The sequence below is a fragment of the Nicotiana tabacum genome, chromosome 13, assembly GCF_000715075.1.
Source record: "Nicotiana tabacum cultivar K326 chromosome 13, ASM71507v2, whole genome shotgun sequence".
In the NCBI taxonomy this organism is placed as follows: domain Eukaryota; kingdom Viridiplantae; phylum Streptophyta; class Magnoliopsida; order Solanales; family Solanaceae; genus Nicotiana; species Nicotiana tabacum.
This window is the reverse complement of record NC_134092.1, coordinates 48,387,692-48,403,863: the sequence shown is the minus strand read 5'-3', so window position 1 is coordinate 48,403,863 and position 16,172 is coordinate 48,387,692. Positions and strand designations below refer to the sequence as shown.

General features: G+C 37.7%; 1 protein-coding gene across 2 annotated transcripts; it reads right to left on the bottom strand.

The window, feature by feature from the left end:
• Window positions 1-273: 273 nt before the first annotated feature.
• Window positions 274-15,563, bottom strand: LOC107830930 (uncharacterized). Of its 2 annotated transcripts, XM_016658624.2 has the most exons (22): window positions 14,476-15,563; window positions 13,396-13,511; window positions 11,597-11,805; window positions 10,616-10,735; window positions 10,325-10,453; window positions 10,117-10,242; window positions 8,846-8,901; window positions 8,666-8,765; window positions 8,419-8,536; window positions 8,021-8,230; window positions 7,192-7,519; window positions 6,533-6,626; window positions 5,001-5,109; window positions 4,176-4,447; window positions 3,924-4,051; window positions 3,474-3,708; window positions 2,539-2,727; window positions 2,105-2,391; window positions 1,848-2,031; window positions 1,522-1,764; window positions 739-827; window positions 274-637 (listed from the first exon to the last, which is right to left on the bottom strand). In XM_016658624.2, the coding sequence occupies exons 1-22, from the start codon at window positions 15,306-15,308 to the stop codon at window positions 490-492; spliced, it is 4,323 nt and encodes a 1,440-aa protein (XP_016514110.2). In that variant the 5' UTR covers window positions 15,309-15,563; the 3' UTR covers window positions 274-489. The 2 variants fall into 2 exon arrangements, with proteins under 2 accessions (XP_016514110.2, XP_016514111.2); XM_016658625.2 differs by lacking the exon at window positions 8,419-8,536 and having other exon boundaries at window positions 8,666-8,736.
• Between the last annotated feature and the right edge of the window lie 609 nt (window positions 15,564-16,172).

Genomic DNA, 16,172 nt, shown 5'->3' with positions numbered 1-16,172 from the left:
AGCATTAAGCCTACGTATGTCCATTTATATCCCAATCATCTCTGGGACGGATAGTTCCTAGTTTAAGAATCAACTCAACAGTCAACAAGTTACAATTCTAACGACAATCTACAAGTTCCAATCCTGAGATTTGTTGTCCAGTTGAATATTTCCTACTTCTTGTTAACTGTGGGACTCTCAGAAGAAATTAAAATTATACAGCAGTAGAGCAGGCTCCAAGCCAAAAATGCAGTACACAAAGTGCCAACAATAAGAAGAATAATATTCCAAGTATACATAAAATTCAACTTTTATATGCATTAGGGGAAGTTGAAGGAGTTTGTTACACCTTCACAAGAGTCAGTAACATGGTTTCATCTTACTTCAAGACATACCAGCTTGCTCAAACACCCTCGTATTATCCTATACTCAGTTGACCTCTCTATTCAAAATTATATTATAACAAATAAAAGAATGACAAAGAAAGCTTGTTTTCTTGTTTTGTTTTTTTCATGACCTCCAGAAAACATCAGGGTCATTACTGTACAGTGTGCGATCTTGAATCTCAAGATTGGCTACATGATAATTTATAAGATTTGCTTGAGAGACTTTAAATAGGAGAAGTCCAGTAGGCAGCATCCACCAACCACTATCGTCCCTGCACCCACAAACACAACAACGTTCCCATGCCAGAACATTAGTAACACCAACCACAATATATAATTAAATTTTGCTTCAGGATGACTTGAAGCTCCTTACATGCTAAAATTCCAGGACTGAAAGTTTGAGTGTCTTTTCGTGGAGGATTGGCTATGAAAATGAACAAATCCACAAATGAAAGCTACTACCTGTTGCAAATGTTTCGAGAAGAAAGAACTGCTCAGAAAATGAAGTATCATACCGAGTGAAAACTATCATTATTAAGCAAGCTGTTCAAGCCATACAATAGAATTAACAATGAGGTGGTGTATCTTGAAGAATTCTTAGTATAATGAAATGTCTATTAGACTCACCCAGAGCTATGATTAAAGGGACTAATATCGTTCACATAACCAGCAGGTTAGATAATTATATTGTTAATTATTCGTGATATGGATGCTCCTTGAACTCTTAAAATGGATAAAATCGAAATCCACTTGACTTCATGGGATTCGGAACTTCAGCAATCATAGGGTTCATACTTTAAAACTGGACTTTTGATGTAAGAAATTCTTCATTTACTTTGCTATTCATTTGGAAGAAAAATCTGTAGCTAAGAAAAGGAGAAAAGGGTGGGGAATTAATGTTGGAATCAGAAACTGTTAAAACACATTGCTTTTCTATTCTAAGCAAATAACAATGTCTCCACAAATACCAATCAAATGAAGGCATAGCTGTAGCATGGAATATCAATTATTTATCGAGGTAATCTAGGCAAAAGAGAAAAAAAAAGGTAAGGAACACGATGTATGGAAGCTTAAGAACAAGGAGCATTTTGTCATCTTAAGTGGTGACACAGAGGTAAAAAGTAAAAAGGCGTGCATAAGGTCCGCGGCTACTTACAACATTAATTGTTGAAATGATATTCCACATAGCATAGACACGGGCAGGAACTGCTGAACGCGTAGGTCCATGACTAAATAAAGCATTTATTCCAGCTGGAAATGGAAGAAGTATACCAAGGGGAAGAATAGACAAAAAGAAAAACACATCTAGCATTGAGATTGAATACAGCTGTAGCAAGGTGAGCAAGACTAGACTAAAATCTCCTAATAGGAGTATTGAGATGACCAAACCAATAACATCCTGCAAGAATATAGAACATGCATCTGTGAGCAATTTGTAAGGCTGACAGATCAACAAAGAAGAGCAGCTGAGATCAAACATACCTGATGACCAACTGGTCTTGTGTTACGAATTATATAATAGAAAGGATAGCATAAAGTCAATTGGTCTTTAAGAGCCTGTAGGTTCTTGTCATTTAAAATTTCTCCAGGTAATCTTTTCTGCATCGCCACATGTTCATTGACTCTAACAAGATCAAATGCCTTTCTCCAACGATTAGCAGGCGTACTGCATCCAAAGAAAGAGAATGAACTCTAGAATAGATCGAAGCAAAAAAATAAAGCAACATGCGAATCATTACCGTGGGTGCTTCTCGAGCAATAAAGATCTGTTCTGGCCTTCCGATGGCATCACTGGTTCATTTTCAACGGTGCATACAAGCAGTCCAAACTGGTCATAACCACTGGATGAAGGTTGAAAGCGAGCAAGATAAACTCGTAAGCCATGGGCATGTAAAGAGGGATTAGCATGAGTCTCAAGCCAGCTAATAACTGGATGAAAATTGGCCCTCAGATGTCCACGGCGAACTAAACGAAGTTGAGCATTTAGACCGGCGACTAATCTATACCAGATTGTAGGTGGCACTGACTGCAATGGAAAATAAAGAGAAGAAGAATAAAATATCTAACAAATTCTTCTAACGAAAGGGAAGGGGAAGCGGAATTGCTAAAAGAAATGACTTAATCCGCACAAAATCCTGAACGGGCAGTCATCTACTTAGCAATAAATAGAAACCTGACTCATGAGGCTGGTCAGAATATTATCACTTTGAAGAGAGAAAGGAGCCATGTAAGATCCATCTCCTCCAAAAAGTATAGACATTGGTAATCTCTGATGGAGACGAGGAGGAAGGTCATCTCTTTTCTCATCTCCCCCAAGGTAAAAGTCCACATATGCGAGCATCAGATCTGAAGTTGCAGCTACCTACACTAGAATTGATGATGATCAACATCGATGGCGGTAAGAATCCACAAGAATGAAGCAAAAACTGACATAAAAAAGTAGCACCTAATATCAAGTCGAACCAACAGCACCAAACTAAATCCTAAGTGCTGTAACTACTTGTAAGTCGGAGGCAATCTTTACAACTCCAAAATTGCAACTATGTGCTTGTGCTTCATAGACAAGCTAATACATGCCACAAGCATATCTCTAATGGTTGGTGGAGTTCAGATGAAAATAAATCACATCCAGAAACTCAACTTACTGACTTTCATTTCCATCATTCAATCATTCAAATGCAGCTATCCAGAAGCAAAACCATCAATTACCAAGCTAGATACAGATAAGGCTGTGTCTCATTACATGGTAGTAGACGTGTAGTTACGCAATATAGAATAGCATTTCCTTAAACAACAACAACTAAGCCTCAACCCCAAGCAAGCTGGAGTCGGCTACATGAATTTCCTTAAAAGTTTATTAACTCAAAAACATATTTTCTTGTTGGTCAGACATTTGTACATGCAACATATATCAAGGGATAAAGAGAAGTAGGGTTCAGGCCAACTGATCCCATTTCGATTATCCGGCTAGGTTCTAAACCAACTGGCATTTCAGAACTCTCTTACTACATCCATTTAATGGCATTTTCTAACTGAATACCAGATTATTCGACAAGCTTGTACATTTTTTGAGAGGATGATAATGTGGTGAAAGGTAATGAAATAGACCTTGAGCCCTTCATAGAGTGCACGTGAGCGGCAAGAACGCAAGCACGCGTGATCATATTCAGAACGAACAAATTCACGCAGACGCTGTATTTTCTTCTTCCGGCGCCACTGCAGCCATGACCATGCAAGTGGGTATGCAAAAGTGCAAAGTATGCCATAAACTGACCCTTCCCACCACTGATATGAGGCCAAATCATTTATCTCATCCACAAATCTGTTAAATGCATCTTCATATCTGAATATGTTTAACAATTTGATACTGTCATTGAATGTTACAAAATTCTCAAAAACATTTGGATGAAAAGAAACTACAAACACAGACATTAACATATAACAGTGCCTGCAAATAGGTTCTTAAACAACTAATATTAACGAGGAACCAATTTGAGTGTTCCTGCATGAAATGCATAAGCAAAACTTTAGTCTAATAGAAGAAGAGAGAAAACATACACTATTTCTATTACTGCTTTAGGAGGAGAATGAGGGAGATGCCAAGGTTCACTAAAAGTGTTATTCCCCAAAAGGTACATTCTATGCACGTGTGTTTCCGATTCTTCAGTTCTACTTGTCTCCAGCACCTAAAGTAACACACATTAAAATCAGACTACCCATCAAGAGGAAATTTCTAATATTCCAAGCGTAAATCTTGGTTGAATGGTAGCTGAAAAAAGAAACGATAGAAATATAGGTGGATAGGAGGACCTCATTTAATGACTCTAGAAATGGGAATGAACGATCAATTGGAGATCCTCGGCGTGCTGCCACTGGACCAGGCAATTCATCGGCACTAACAAATTTTATCCGAGCCACACTAAGAACAAGAGCTAGAAGGATGAGGAGACTGAAAAGAAGACAACCAAATAACCATGGTCCACCAAAGGTGTAAATCAACTCTTCGAGTGCTGTATAACAGCGTGGCATGTGATATCTATCAGAAATGCACTTGTACGGACATGGAGTATCAGTGACACCACCTGCAGCGTTAAAGCGCCATCAAAAAGTTCAGATAATAAAAATAGAACAATTAAAGTTCTTACAAATTATATTCTAAAGTAACGCTTAATGGAGCTATCGGGTTATGAGTTTAGGATTTACTTTTTTTAATCATAGGAATCCATTCCGGAGCAGTATGGGCTAATGAAGTGTGGGGGTCATACTGGAATTGGGACCCAAAAGAAACTTGGCATTTATTACTTGGATCATTTCGCAATTTATTTACATACTCGAACAAATAGAAATTTGCGGGGTGCAAATTTGCAATTGTAACGTCTATAGACTTTCTTATAATTAGGATATGCTATTTTGGGGTCAATCATTCAATTAGAACAATCATATTTTACCAATTCAATTACCAACATATACATTTCCTAACAATCAAGAAAGCCTTAATTCTGAATCAGTTGGATTCCCAAGAGAATTTACCAGTAAGAAAAATGTGAATATGATTGAACAATGAAAACCAAAATAAGTTGGCAAAAATTGCAGGAAATTAAATCACCACGTAACCATAATAAAGACTGAACATACCTCGTATAGCAATATATAAAGCCCGATGAGGAAGCTCATGAGATGGGCATTTAACACAGAGGGATCTATCAGATCCACTTACATTCTTATAAGTACCAATAGGGCATTCCTGCATTATTTCATCTACATAGTTAAACACAGATAGGTTTAACATAGATTTCATGTTCTTAAGGATACAGATTAGAAGATGGTCCAAAATCACGGACAGCACACATTGAATGAGCTGACAAGAGTCTACGAGAGTCTACGTTAAACCCGAGAGAGAGAGAGAGAGAGAGAGAGAGAGAGAGAGAGAGAGAGAGAGAGAGAGAATGCATTGAGAAGTAAAAACAATGTCAGCCTGATCAAACCTTTTGACGCGAAACAAGCTGAGCCAACATGCAAGTAGGGTTAATATGCATGATATGTTTCATTGGCTAACTGACAGATAAGATCGCAATAAAATTAACTCTGAGGTGAGGTTTCTAAAGATATAGAAGAGGTTAAAGTACAACAAAAACAGCAACAACCCAGTAAAATTCCACAAGTGGGGTCTGGGGAGGGTAGTGTGTACGCAGACCTTACCCCTACCCCGAGGGAGTAGAGAGAGAGAATGCATTGAGAAGTAAAAACAATGTAAGCCTGATCAAACCTTTTGACACGAAACAAGCTGAGCCAACATGCAAGTAGGGTTAATATGCATGATATGTTTCATTGGCTAACTGACAGATAAGATCGCAATAAAATTAACTCTGAGGTAAGGTTTCTAAAGATATAGAAGAGGTTAAAGTACAACAAAAACAGCAACAACCCAGTAAAATTCCACAAGTAGGGTCTGGGGAGGGTAGTGTGTACGCAGACCTTATCTCTACCCCGAGGGAGTAGAGAGGTTGTTTCCGATAGACCCTTGGCTCAAGAAGAGAAAAAGAGACAATAGATCAGTAACAACAAATATAGAAGAGGTTAAAGTATGAATCAGAAAAGCTTTTAGACCTAACAACAACGACCCAGTATAGTCCCCCAAGTGGGGTCTGGGGAGGGTAGTGTGTACGCAGACCTTACCTCTACCCCGATGGAGTAGAGAGGCTGTTTCCGAAAGACCCTCGGCTCAAGAAGACGAAAAGACGAAAAGAGACAATATATCAGTACCATCAATAAAAACATGTAAATAATCACGATATCTCAAGAACCAGTGAATAAATGGAAAGCAGAAATAATAACCAATAAATAAAGGAAGAGTAGTGAAAACACAACACTGGCCACTAGCAGTCTAAGACTAAATCCTATCAGCCTAGCCTCACACTGGTAGACTAAATGAACTCAACTACCTCCTAACCTACAACCTTAATGCTCGACAGACTTAGAAGTTGATAAAACACAAAAAAAATAAAAAAAGAGATAAAACACACGCATAAGTCATTTTGGTCTACAAAATGCAATGTCAAAGCATATATGGTTGTCTATAGCCTTGCTGATCCATAGGAGACAAAAGCTACGAATTCTTCAGGCCCCAAAACAAGTAATTTCAACCATAAGTAGAAATTGCATGTTACCTGACAGAATATCCCATAAAGTCCCTTTGGGCAAGGTTTGCCACTAAGAGTTCCGTTTTCTCCATCTCGTCCCAGACCTCTACCAATTCCCCCCCTGCAGTTCCATTATCAGAGAATGAACAACGATATCCAATAAGGATTCAAAGTAAATAGACGACAAAAGGTTAATGGTATAGGAGCTAGATCTCAGGTCCGTTCTTTAATTCAGAGCCAACATGATTGAAACTCCTCCCATTTACAGTTGAGAAAAGCAGTCTTACCCTGTTAGGATGCACATTATCTGGATCAATATAGATAATGCAAATGAAATGGCAGTTTTCTTGGATGGACCTATAGAAATGTGCTTCAGACAAAGTAGAGAAACAGTGTAAAATTCAGACTAGCTATAGGCATCCTCTCACATGCAATACTCGCAGCCCTATGATGAATACCTTACTCACAGGTTGGTAGAAACAATTCAACTTTGTATATATCATCACTTTTATCCTTCAAGTGCCTAGGTCACAGCCTAATAGAATCAAGGTTATGGGTCCAAAGAAACTACACAATATTAGATACTACAGAACTTCTCTTTATTACTTAATATTTCACAAAACTAACTTACCCAGCAAGTAAATTATAGCTACTCAATGAATATGTACACTAGATTAGATACGAACCCAACATTGATGGTCCCTTTTACACTTGTTATAGGCAGGTATTCATCTCCAATAGAAATGCCCGACCAATGAAAGTGAATCCTTCCACCACCGCCACCACCGCCATTAGGACTACCATGCCCTCCAATAGTTGATATACTAGAAGAATCACCAAGGGCCAAAGACTGAACAAAAAGAAGAATTGTTCCACCAGATCCACCGCCAGGACCTATGTTTGAAAGAACCCTGCTATCTTCCTCTTTACTGTACTTGCCAAAGCTTTCTCCATCGGCTTGTATTGAACCATAGACAGACAACCTTGACAATGAATGCTCCAATGAACCCATTACTGTTTCAGGAGAGATATCACAAACAATTACTCTCTACTCAAAGCAAGTTTCGAAGGAGGCAATGCTCATTATGCAAGGATTATCAAGAAAAAGTGATGAGAATTATGAGCACTGCGTTGTAGTACAGATGAATCCACATTTCACAGCAAATAAGCAAGACTATTTCAAAGTATGAAAGATTTGAAATTTGACCATTGCTCAACTGCAAGATTTGTGTATGTATAAGCTTCCCTTCAATGTAAAAATTTGAATAAAACATGAAGATCCAGGATGGTAAAATGTGTAATCTGTCACCATGTATAAAAGAACATATGTTCTATGTGAGTGACTTTTTTTTTTATATATCGGAGATAGCTCAAATAGCATAAGATACTTTGGCCCAATGGATTTACATTTGAGATCTTTTTCTGCAGGTTGGTTTGGGTGGTCTAAGCATAAAAACCGAAGGATAACTTAAGTAAACAAACAAAGAGATTAATGTGATAATTCTAAACGCTCACCAATTATGCCACCACCAGAAGTTGAACTAGAGAAACTATGGTTACCACTTCCGCTACCAAGTTCACAAGGCAAACCTGTGTCACCATACGAAATACCACCACTTATATAGCTGCCGTTATAATATGCATCACCACCCCTTCCACCATGTCCGGCACCACTGCTTAGGCCGTTAGGTAAGAGCACACCACTGCCCAACCCTCCAGTGCAACCTTTGTATAAAAAAGCTTCATTTAGCTCTGGATATGGACTACAAGAATAGAAAGGTAACTGAGAGAAAATTGTGTTTTTATAAGTTCCAGTTACATACCAAAATATTTTCTTTTTCAAAAGCAATATGAAAGCTTACAAGAAGGGCAAAGATAACAAGCATGAACGGAAGGAAAAGGAAAAAGCATACCTAGCCCAGAGGCACTTATTGACCCGGTAGGTTTTACAGTAACTGTTCTAACCAAATGGAAATGAACAACAGACCCTTCTAAGACGCCCTCGACAAAAACATCTTCAACGCGGCATACCTAAATGATTTTTTTGTTCAAATCATCTAGAATACAGAGCAAACTCGAAGACACAACCTACTGAAACAATTATAGGAATAAAGATGGAAGAGATCACCCTTGAGTGATGGATGTGATTAGCACAAATACCTGAAGAGTAAAAGATAGTGAGGCATTCACATTGCAGTCTTCGGGGGGATATATCAATTCGATTGGGCAATCTGCACTTCCACAAAAAAGTCTTGGTTTCCTGCCATTGGCAATAATATCTTTCTAAAAAAGATCAGCAAATCCAGCAAAAAGAACTAGCTGTAGATAGTCGTGCCTTACGTGTGATTAACACCTGCATTTTGAAGGGGACCGCGCAAAACAGACCCAGGTCCAACCTTCACATAGAAACAGCAAAATACTGCCATTAGCATGCTCAGAGATCGTTGCCTATAATGTATTAAGTTCAAGTTTCATAAGTAAAGAAAAATCTTCAAAATTAGCATCAAGACCCGAAGACGAAAGATTAAGGCAGGGAATTACAAACTACCATACAAATTTAAAAACCTGAGTTCATACGCCTTGTAAAGACATAAGCCCTTTAAACGATGTTTGAAATTAGAAGATCAAGCCAAACAAAGTACGAAGTGGGTGTCTGATGAACCATAAGACACAATCCCCACAAAGGTTTTGCGCCTCGTCCAACCACATGAAAGAACATCATGTTTTAGCCTTAACAGGTATTATATTCCTACTATTTTTATCAAAACCCTATCTTATCAAAAAATATTGATATTTATATTCCAGATAGAGAAAAAATAAAATGATGCCTATGCTGCTGCTTCAACTCAAACCTCATAAAATTTGAATATTGGTAAGATTCTAAGATTAGTTTGCTACAGATTAATTTTGGATTCTCTGTAATATAGGTATTCATATATTTAAAAATTTCTTAGCTATAGATATGCACAGGTACTAAAGATATTATTCTTCTGTAACCACCCTCCCATCTATTTTTAATCACAGAATGATCTTTTTTACATATGTTTCTTTTATTATCAAGTTTCCAATTAAAAAATGCTTCTTTATCATCAGTGAATCAATCAATCAACTATTCCTCAATCCCAAATTAATTAGAGCCGGCTATATAAATTTTCTGCATCAATTATTCATCATAGTTGCACCATTTTTACGACCATAATCTTCTGCAGCCCTCCTCCTTTATTAGGGTTAGGGGCTTCCTATGCTTGTGAATCTCACATAAGTAGACCTGTTACTTTTATCATCGAAACAGAAAAATTTCTGAGGCGACAACTCAAGATGCAGAATCCAGCTTTTATTCATGCTCCAATCCACACATAGAACATTATAGATATTGTTCTTACATAGTACAGTACTAATAGTTTCAGAAATCATTAAATGTTAAAAACATTTTATAATTTGCTAAATATCCTGATCAGCTAGTTTGAGAGAAAGTATAATACCAATATCTGATTGACAAAACCAGCCACAAGATTTACATGAGGATAGTATGAACTTGTATTTGTCAGAACAAGACAAAAGCAGATGTTGAGCTTAAAAAGTGCAAGTATTAAGTAGAAAAAGAGCCTTACATTTATGCTGTAGAACAGGGACAAAACCAAATGCTGTGCTTCAATAAGATCTCCAGGTCCAGTTAGGTTCAGTGAACCTTGTCCATGAACTCCCAAATTCGCATTCGATTGTATCACAGAGGATCCCTAAAAACCAATATGTTTTGATGGGTAATGAACGACGAAAATATAACCAAAACCATTGCAGCAAGGTAAAAGAATGAGTTACCTTTAGCACCACTAAATTGCTCACTTCAAGTAAAGATGTTGCAACAATTGCATCGCCATCACCATCTATAAGCATCTTTGAGTTCAACATCAAGTGGATTTTGACAGACATTCGCAAAGACCCATAGATCTAGAAATTCGTAAGAATTTATTAAATATAACACCCAACAAATGAGGAATTCTAGAAGTATATTGAAAAGAAAAAGAGCAATTAAAAAGAAAATTTTGGGAGTGTGCCTCCTTTTTTGCTGGAATAGAAAGAGGAGGGTCGAACACTAGAGAACATACTTGCCTTAAATACTGAGTCACTCATCAAGAGCTCTTCCGCCAATAATTCAAACTCCGATAAGGCATAATGTACAAGCCCAAAGGACAAAATGGCACCATGCGATAAACTAAGTTGTCCTCGAACCTAAACGACAAATAGCAAATTAATTTCCGAATATCAACTTAGAGCACCACCAACTATGATTAACACTTAAATCTATATGTATGAAGGTGGAGGGAAGCCAAACCAAGATAGCAGACACAATTTTCACTTTATGAACTTAGGTTTCTGATCCTAGACTGTGATACGTGCCTAACGAACCAGAAAGGTATAAAATGGAAAAAGCAGCAACAAGGACAAAAGGGAGTACTATAGAAACATGCAAGGAGGAGGGAGAAGTGGCAACACTAGTGTGATTTTTATTCTACTTCTGGATATTCATATCAATTCTACACAAATTGGGAGGGGTTTTAAAAAACTGCTGCTGAAAAAATGAACCCACTTTTGGGTTTTCTTTATTGAAAATAAAGGGCAGCCCGGTGCACGAAGCATCCCGCGTTTATGCAGGGTCCGGAGAAGGGCCGCACCCCAAGGGGTGTGATGTAGGCAGCCTACCCTGATGCAAGCATCAATGGCTGATTCCATGGCTCAAACCCACAACCTATAGATCATACGGAGACAACTTTACCGTTGCTCCAAGGCTCCCCTTCTATCAGTGGGTTTTCTTTATTTGGTTTTATCTATTTAAAAGTTCCATTTAGAGCCAACATTTTCTTCAATTGATTTTTACACATACATTGCTTCCTTAGGGATTTGCTACTAAAACGACATCCCAACATGCCCAAGTTACTCGAGCAAAGTTTTCAATGAAGAAAAAATCAATGGACAGTCAATCAACTGCCTCAACATCTGGCAAATCCCAAATTCGTTCTGACATAGAGGAAAGACATCCGATTATATTGTAGTTAGAAGCACTGATTCACAAGACAAAAGGATATGATTGACCTGCACACGACTCCAAAGTAGAGGAACAGTAGCCCGTGCATGATCTTGAATATAAACGTTTGTCCAGAGAGGGTGATTAGGAAACTCAAAGAGAAGTGTATCAGTATCTGTTGACAAGTTGTGATTGTTAACAACGAGTCTTCGAGGAACAGCATCATAGAATGTCCCCGCAGCACCTGCATTTGTGGGACAGCCAAAACTTCTTCCCCCTGTCAAACAATAAAAAGGAAAGGCACTGACACTCTACCCACAATACCACATAATCAATTACAGATAGGGAAACAAAGATTCCATGGTCCAAAAATTCCAAATGTGACATACAATATAAATTATCATTTTAAGTCGAGCAGGGTCCTGATGAAGTTGTCAACTTTATCAATGGTGCAATGCATGTCTCTACTATTCTTCACCAAATACAGAACTTTGGTGAATTTCGAGTATTCAAGTGACTAGTTGTGTACAAATGGAGAAGGTCCTGATTGATGTATAACAAACAGAGAGAATTGTTGTTTTCTCATTAAGTGTTGGGAGACATGGAAAGGAAAAGAAGATATTTCAAGATCTTCCCTATGAGCAGAGCAAGATTGACAGAATTACATTTGCAAGATATACCTCTTGGGAAGGCAATTGTTCTGAAATGCTCACATTTTCTATTTTTACTTGGTCACAAGGTAATGATAGTCCACGTTTTACCCCTTGAAAGACCAACTATTGCGCGTAATATAATTCAGAGATGGTTTTTAAAAAAACATCTTAGAATAATTTCATAGAAAAAAGAAGAAAAAAAAGACCACGTAGAAAGTGAAGTGGATTGGCATGAATGTTGACTATTATAGAAAAAACAGTAACTGTTAATGAAGTAACAAACTTGTGATATGAAACATGCCATAAGGTCATTTCATCAGCTAATTCTTTAAGAAGAGGAAGTAGAAGATACTTGTCAGCACAATAGAACACTTAAGTCATACAAAATAAAAACTCTAATCTACATCGTGGGGGGAAAAGAGAAACAAGAATAAGAGAAGAACAGAAACAGGCCGTCACGTAGTCCTGAAATTGGCAGGGAAAGGATGTACATAGATGGAAGATCCGAAAATGCTTATTAATGGAACTTCCCTGATCTGGTCGTGCCAACGTTGGAAAAATAATAACAAATGATTAAAGATTAATGATTCAAGTGTAGCTTTTGAAACACACTTAACCTAGTAAATAACACATCCGGAAGAGCTATTCTGTGGACTCTTCAAAACAATTTGCAGATAACTTTCTAACTGCATCAACTGTTAAACACTGGACTGGCCTACAGCGACTGGAAATCTCTATAGCTTAGTATGGCAGAAGAGCAGATAGAGTGTGGCGCTGAGATTGCGTTTCTATTATTGGAAACCCTCACCATCCAACATGGGTAGGAAATTTGCTTCTACATTCCATTTAGCAAAGACTTAAAACGAGTTGAAAATCCTTACCATCAAAAATGGGTGGGCAATTTGCTTCTACATTCCATTTAGCAAAGACTTAAAATCTCGATTTATGTAGTCTTTCCTTCACATTCATAATTGGTCCAATAGGAGATATGCATGAGTTCTGCATCTCTCTGCATAATTGATTTGACAAACAAGTTGAAGCTAGCAAAATATTACTAGTTCTCTAGAACCCTATACTCAGTTGACGATTCACAATATTATAATGCTCTAAAACCCCTATTCTCAAATCGAAGATGGTGCTCAAACACAGAAAAATCCTCATAAACTCTTAGGAAGCAAAAGAGAAGTAATAATTTTCTCTGTTATTGGTCATACCATGAACCAAGAACACGGAGTCATCATGCCTGCTAAAGATTTCAACAGAAACTCTTCCACCACCTCCTCCAGCAAATCCATTGCCGCCAGAAGCACTTATTTTGCCGCCTCCTGTCCTGCTCAGAAAGAAACATCAGCTTTGAATAAATGATTCTACCTTATAAAGATATGTCATCACTCATCAGATATTGCATGACCTAACCAGTACCGAAATGTAGCATATAGGAAGACCTCATCATAAAAGAATGACAATCTGCACTAGAATTTAAATCAGGAATTCACTGTAAAGATTGACTAAAAGTAGAAAAGCTTACAATGGACACTATAGTGTGATTTCTAAGAGTATAATAAAAAAGAAGTACCCATGTAATCACTTGATGATGAGTTTTCTTTTGTTAAATTCTTGCGAACCGCCTCATCTAAAGCTTAAATTGTTAGAGATTGGTTATTTATTCGAGTCTTACTAAATCTTTTCTTGGGCCAAACATGCGAAAATATTTTGTTGATGGGTGGCATAATAGTCAAACTCAGGATTTTGCAACTTTATGTTATGTCAAATTATTCCAATACCTTAAGAGAATCGGTGAAGTAGCTTAAAATCTTTATAAACCCTTGTGTATGTCACAATATCCCGAAGTCAAGTTTGTCCAAAAGGTAGCCTTCCACATCTTCTGAGAAGAACTCTGATTTAAGCTCCAATTTAGGTGAAGGGAAGTATGACCCCCTTAAGTTGAAACTCAACGAGAGACGTTTCGGTTTATAATCCTACTAATGTAATTGAACCTTCAGTTTACAACTCCCTCTCTCGCAACTCAACCTCCAACCTAGCAGTTGGTGATGAAAGTCTCTATTACTAGAGTCTACAGCTAGAATCATGTGTCAAAGGAAGGACACAGGGACAACATTTATGTTGGAGAAAACAGGTATACCTTCTTCAGACAAACTTAGTGGTCTATAAGGTGCATGCAAGTAAAGACAATATTTACACTATCAGGCTATTTAAAAAACTAAATACATTTTTATAACGTCAGTGTATGTAAGTCAAAAAAAAAAAAAAAAGAGAAGTTAGTATTACGTTACATTTTCTTGGACTTGATGTAAATACTGCCACCAGAACCACCACCTCCTTTGATTCCACCATCCCCACCATCAGCCAAAAGAGTTCCCCATGCATCTAAAACATCCATCACCTCCAACCATATCTTCCCACCCCCATTCCCTCCATAATCATCGTCCTTATTAGTACTCTGCCCTTTACTTCCATAGCTAAAAGGTTGTTCCAATGACTTCCAAGAATACGTATCTCCTCCCCATACATCTTCTGGAAGCTTCTTATTATCCATTACACAACTCGCCCCTCTACCCCCATGACCACCACCACCACCCTGGTAATCCTTAGGTGTCCCACTTGATTGCTCTGGCGGGTCACCAGCCAACCCGGTAACGTTTATAACCGACAGGCTAATTAAACTCGCATTTCCTGCCACTATATAAACCGACCCGCCAATAATTCTTGCGTTACCGTTAAGCTTCAAATGACCTGTTATGTTAATCGTAACGGAGCAACCGGGAACCGGGCAACTGAGGACGACGCCTTGAAGAATGAATAAGTTCCCGGTTCCTTCAATGTACACGTCACGCGTGAAATTCACGTTGTAATTCAGCTCGCACGTTGTGTTTAGTGACCCGATACCGGGTAGTTCGTCGCACGTGAGAGAGGGCGGGTGGGGTGGTGGAGAGGGGGGCGGTGGCGATGGAGGTGCGTAGTCGCCGTTCAATGGATCGGAATCGAAATTGTTGTTGTAATCGAGAATTGAGAAATCAGAAAGTGATGCTGAAACGAAGCAAAGGGTATGAAAATTAACGTAAACGAAAACGTGGAAGATGAAAAGGTGAATTAATGGAACGGCCATGAGAAAAACTCATCAGATATAAGAGAAATAGAGCAAGAATTGGGAAAAGAAATTTGAAACAGTAATTGAATATTGCAGTGAAATATGGAAGCAGAATTTGATTGAAAGTATTGAAATGGGAATGCAGGGGAACAAGAAGAAGAAGAGAAGAGGTGGAGGGGAGAGAAAAGGGAAGGCGAGGAGTTCGGGGGAGAGAGAAAAACTGAAAAAGACAGGCTGACACCTGCTGCGTTTTCCATTTTGTTTCTCTTTCAAAGAAATTTCCTATTTCCATGAAAGAGCTTTTGTCAACACCTCATTGGCCAACTTCACCTTATATAAAAACAAAACATGCTTACTTTGAAGACAAATTATGTATTTTATATTGTTGATTTATCAATATCCTTATGTATTAGAGCTTACACGGTTTAGTTAGTTTGTTCGGTTTCGATTATTGCCAATTTATTTTAGTTTATGTCACGTCCTCACTGTTTTTCAGTTTTTACAAGAATACAAGTGAGCATGTCGGATAAATTTTACCACTTAGAATCACGTAACCAATATTACTCGCCTGAGTTTAGTTTATTTCTTGATAAGTGTATTCATTGTCCTACTTAATTATTTTAAAGCATAAGCTAAAAAAAGCAATATTTAAGTCTACTCATTTTTCTAATTAGAGGCTTAACTGGTGGACAATAAAAGTAAAATAAAATAGAAAAAGATCTTTTATTATATTATTATATTATTAGTATAATTTTAAATTATAAAAAAAAAAAAAAAAGAAGCAAACCAAGGTGAAAGAATGCATTATGATCTATGCAGTCTTCAACGCAACAAACAAGTTTAGAAAAAGCAATTACACTAATATATCTCTAATTGCATTTT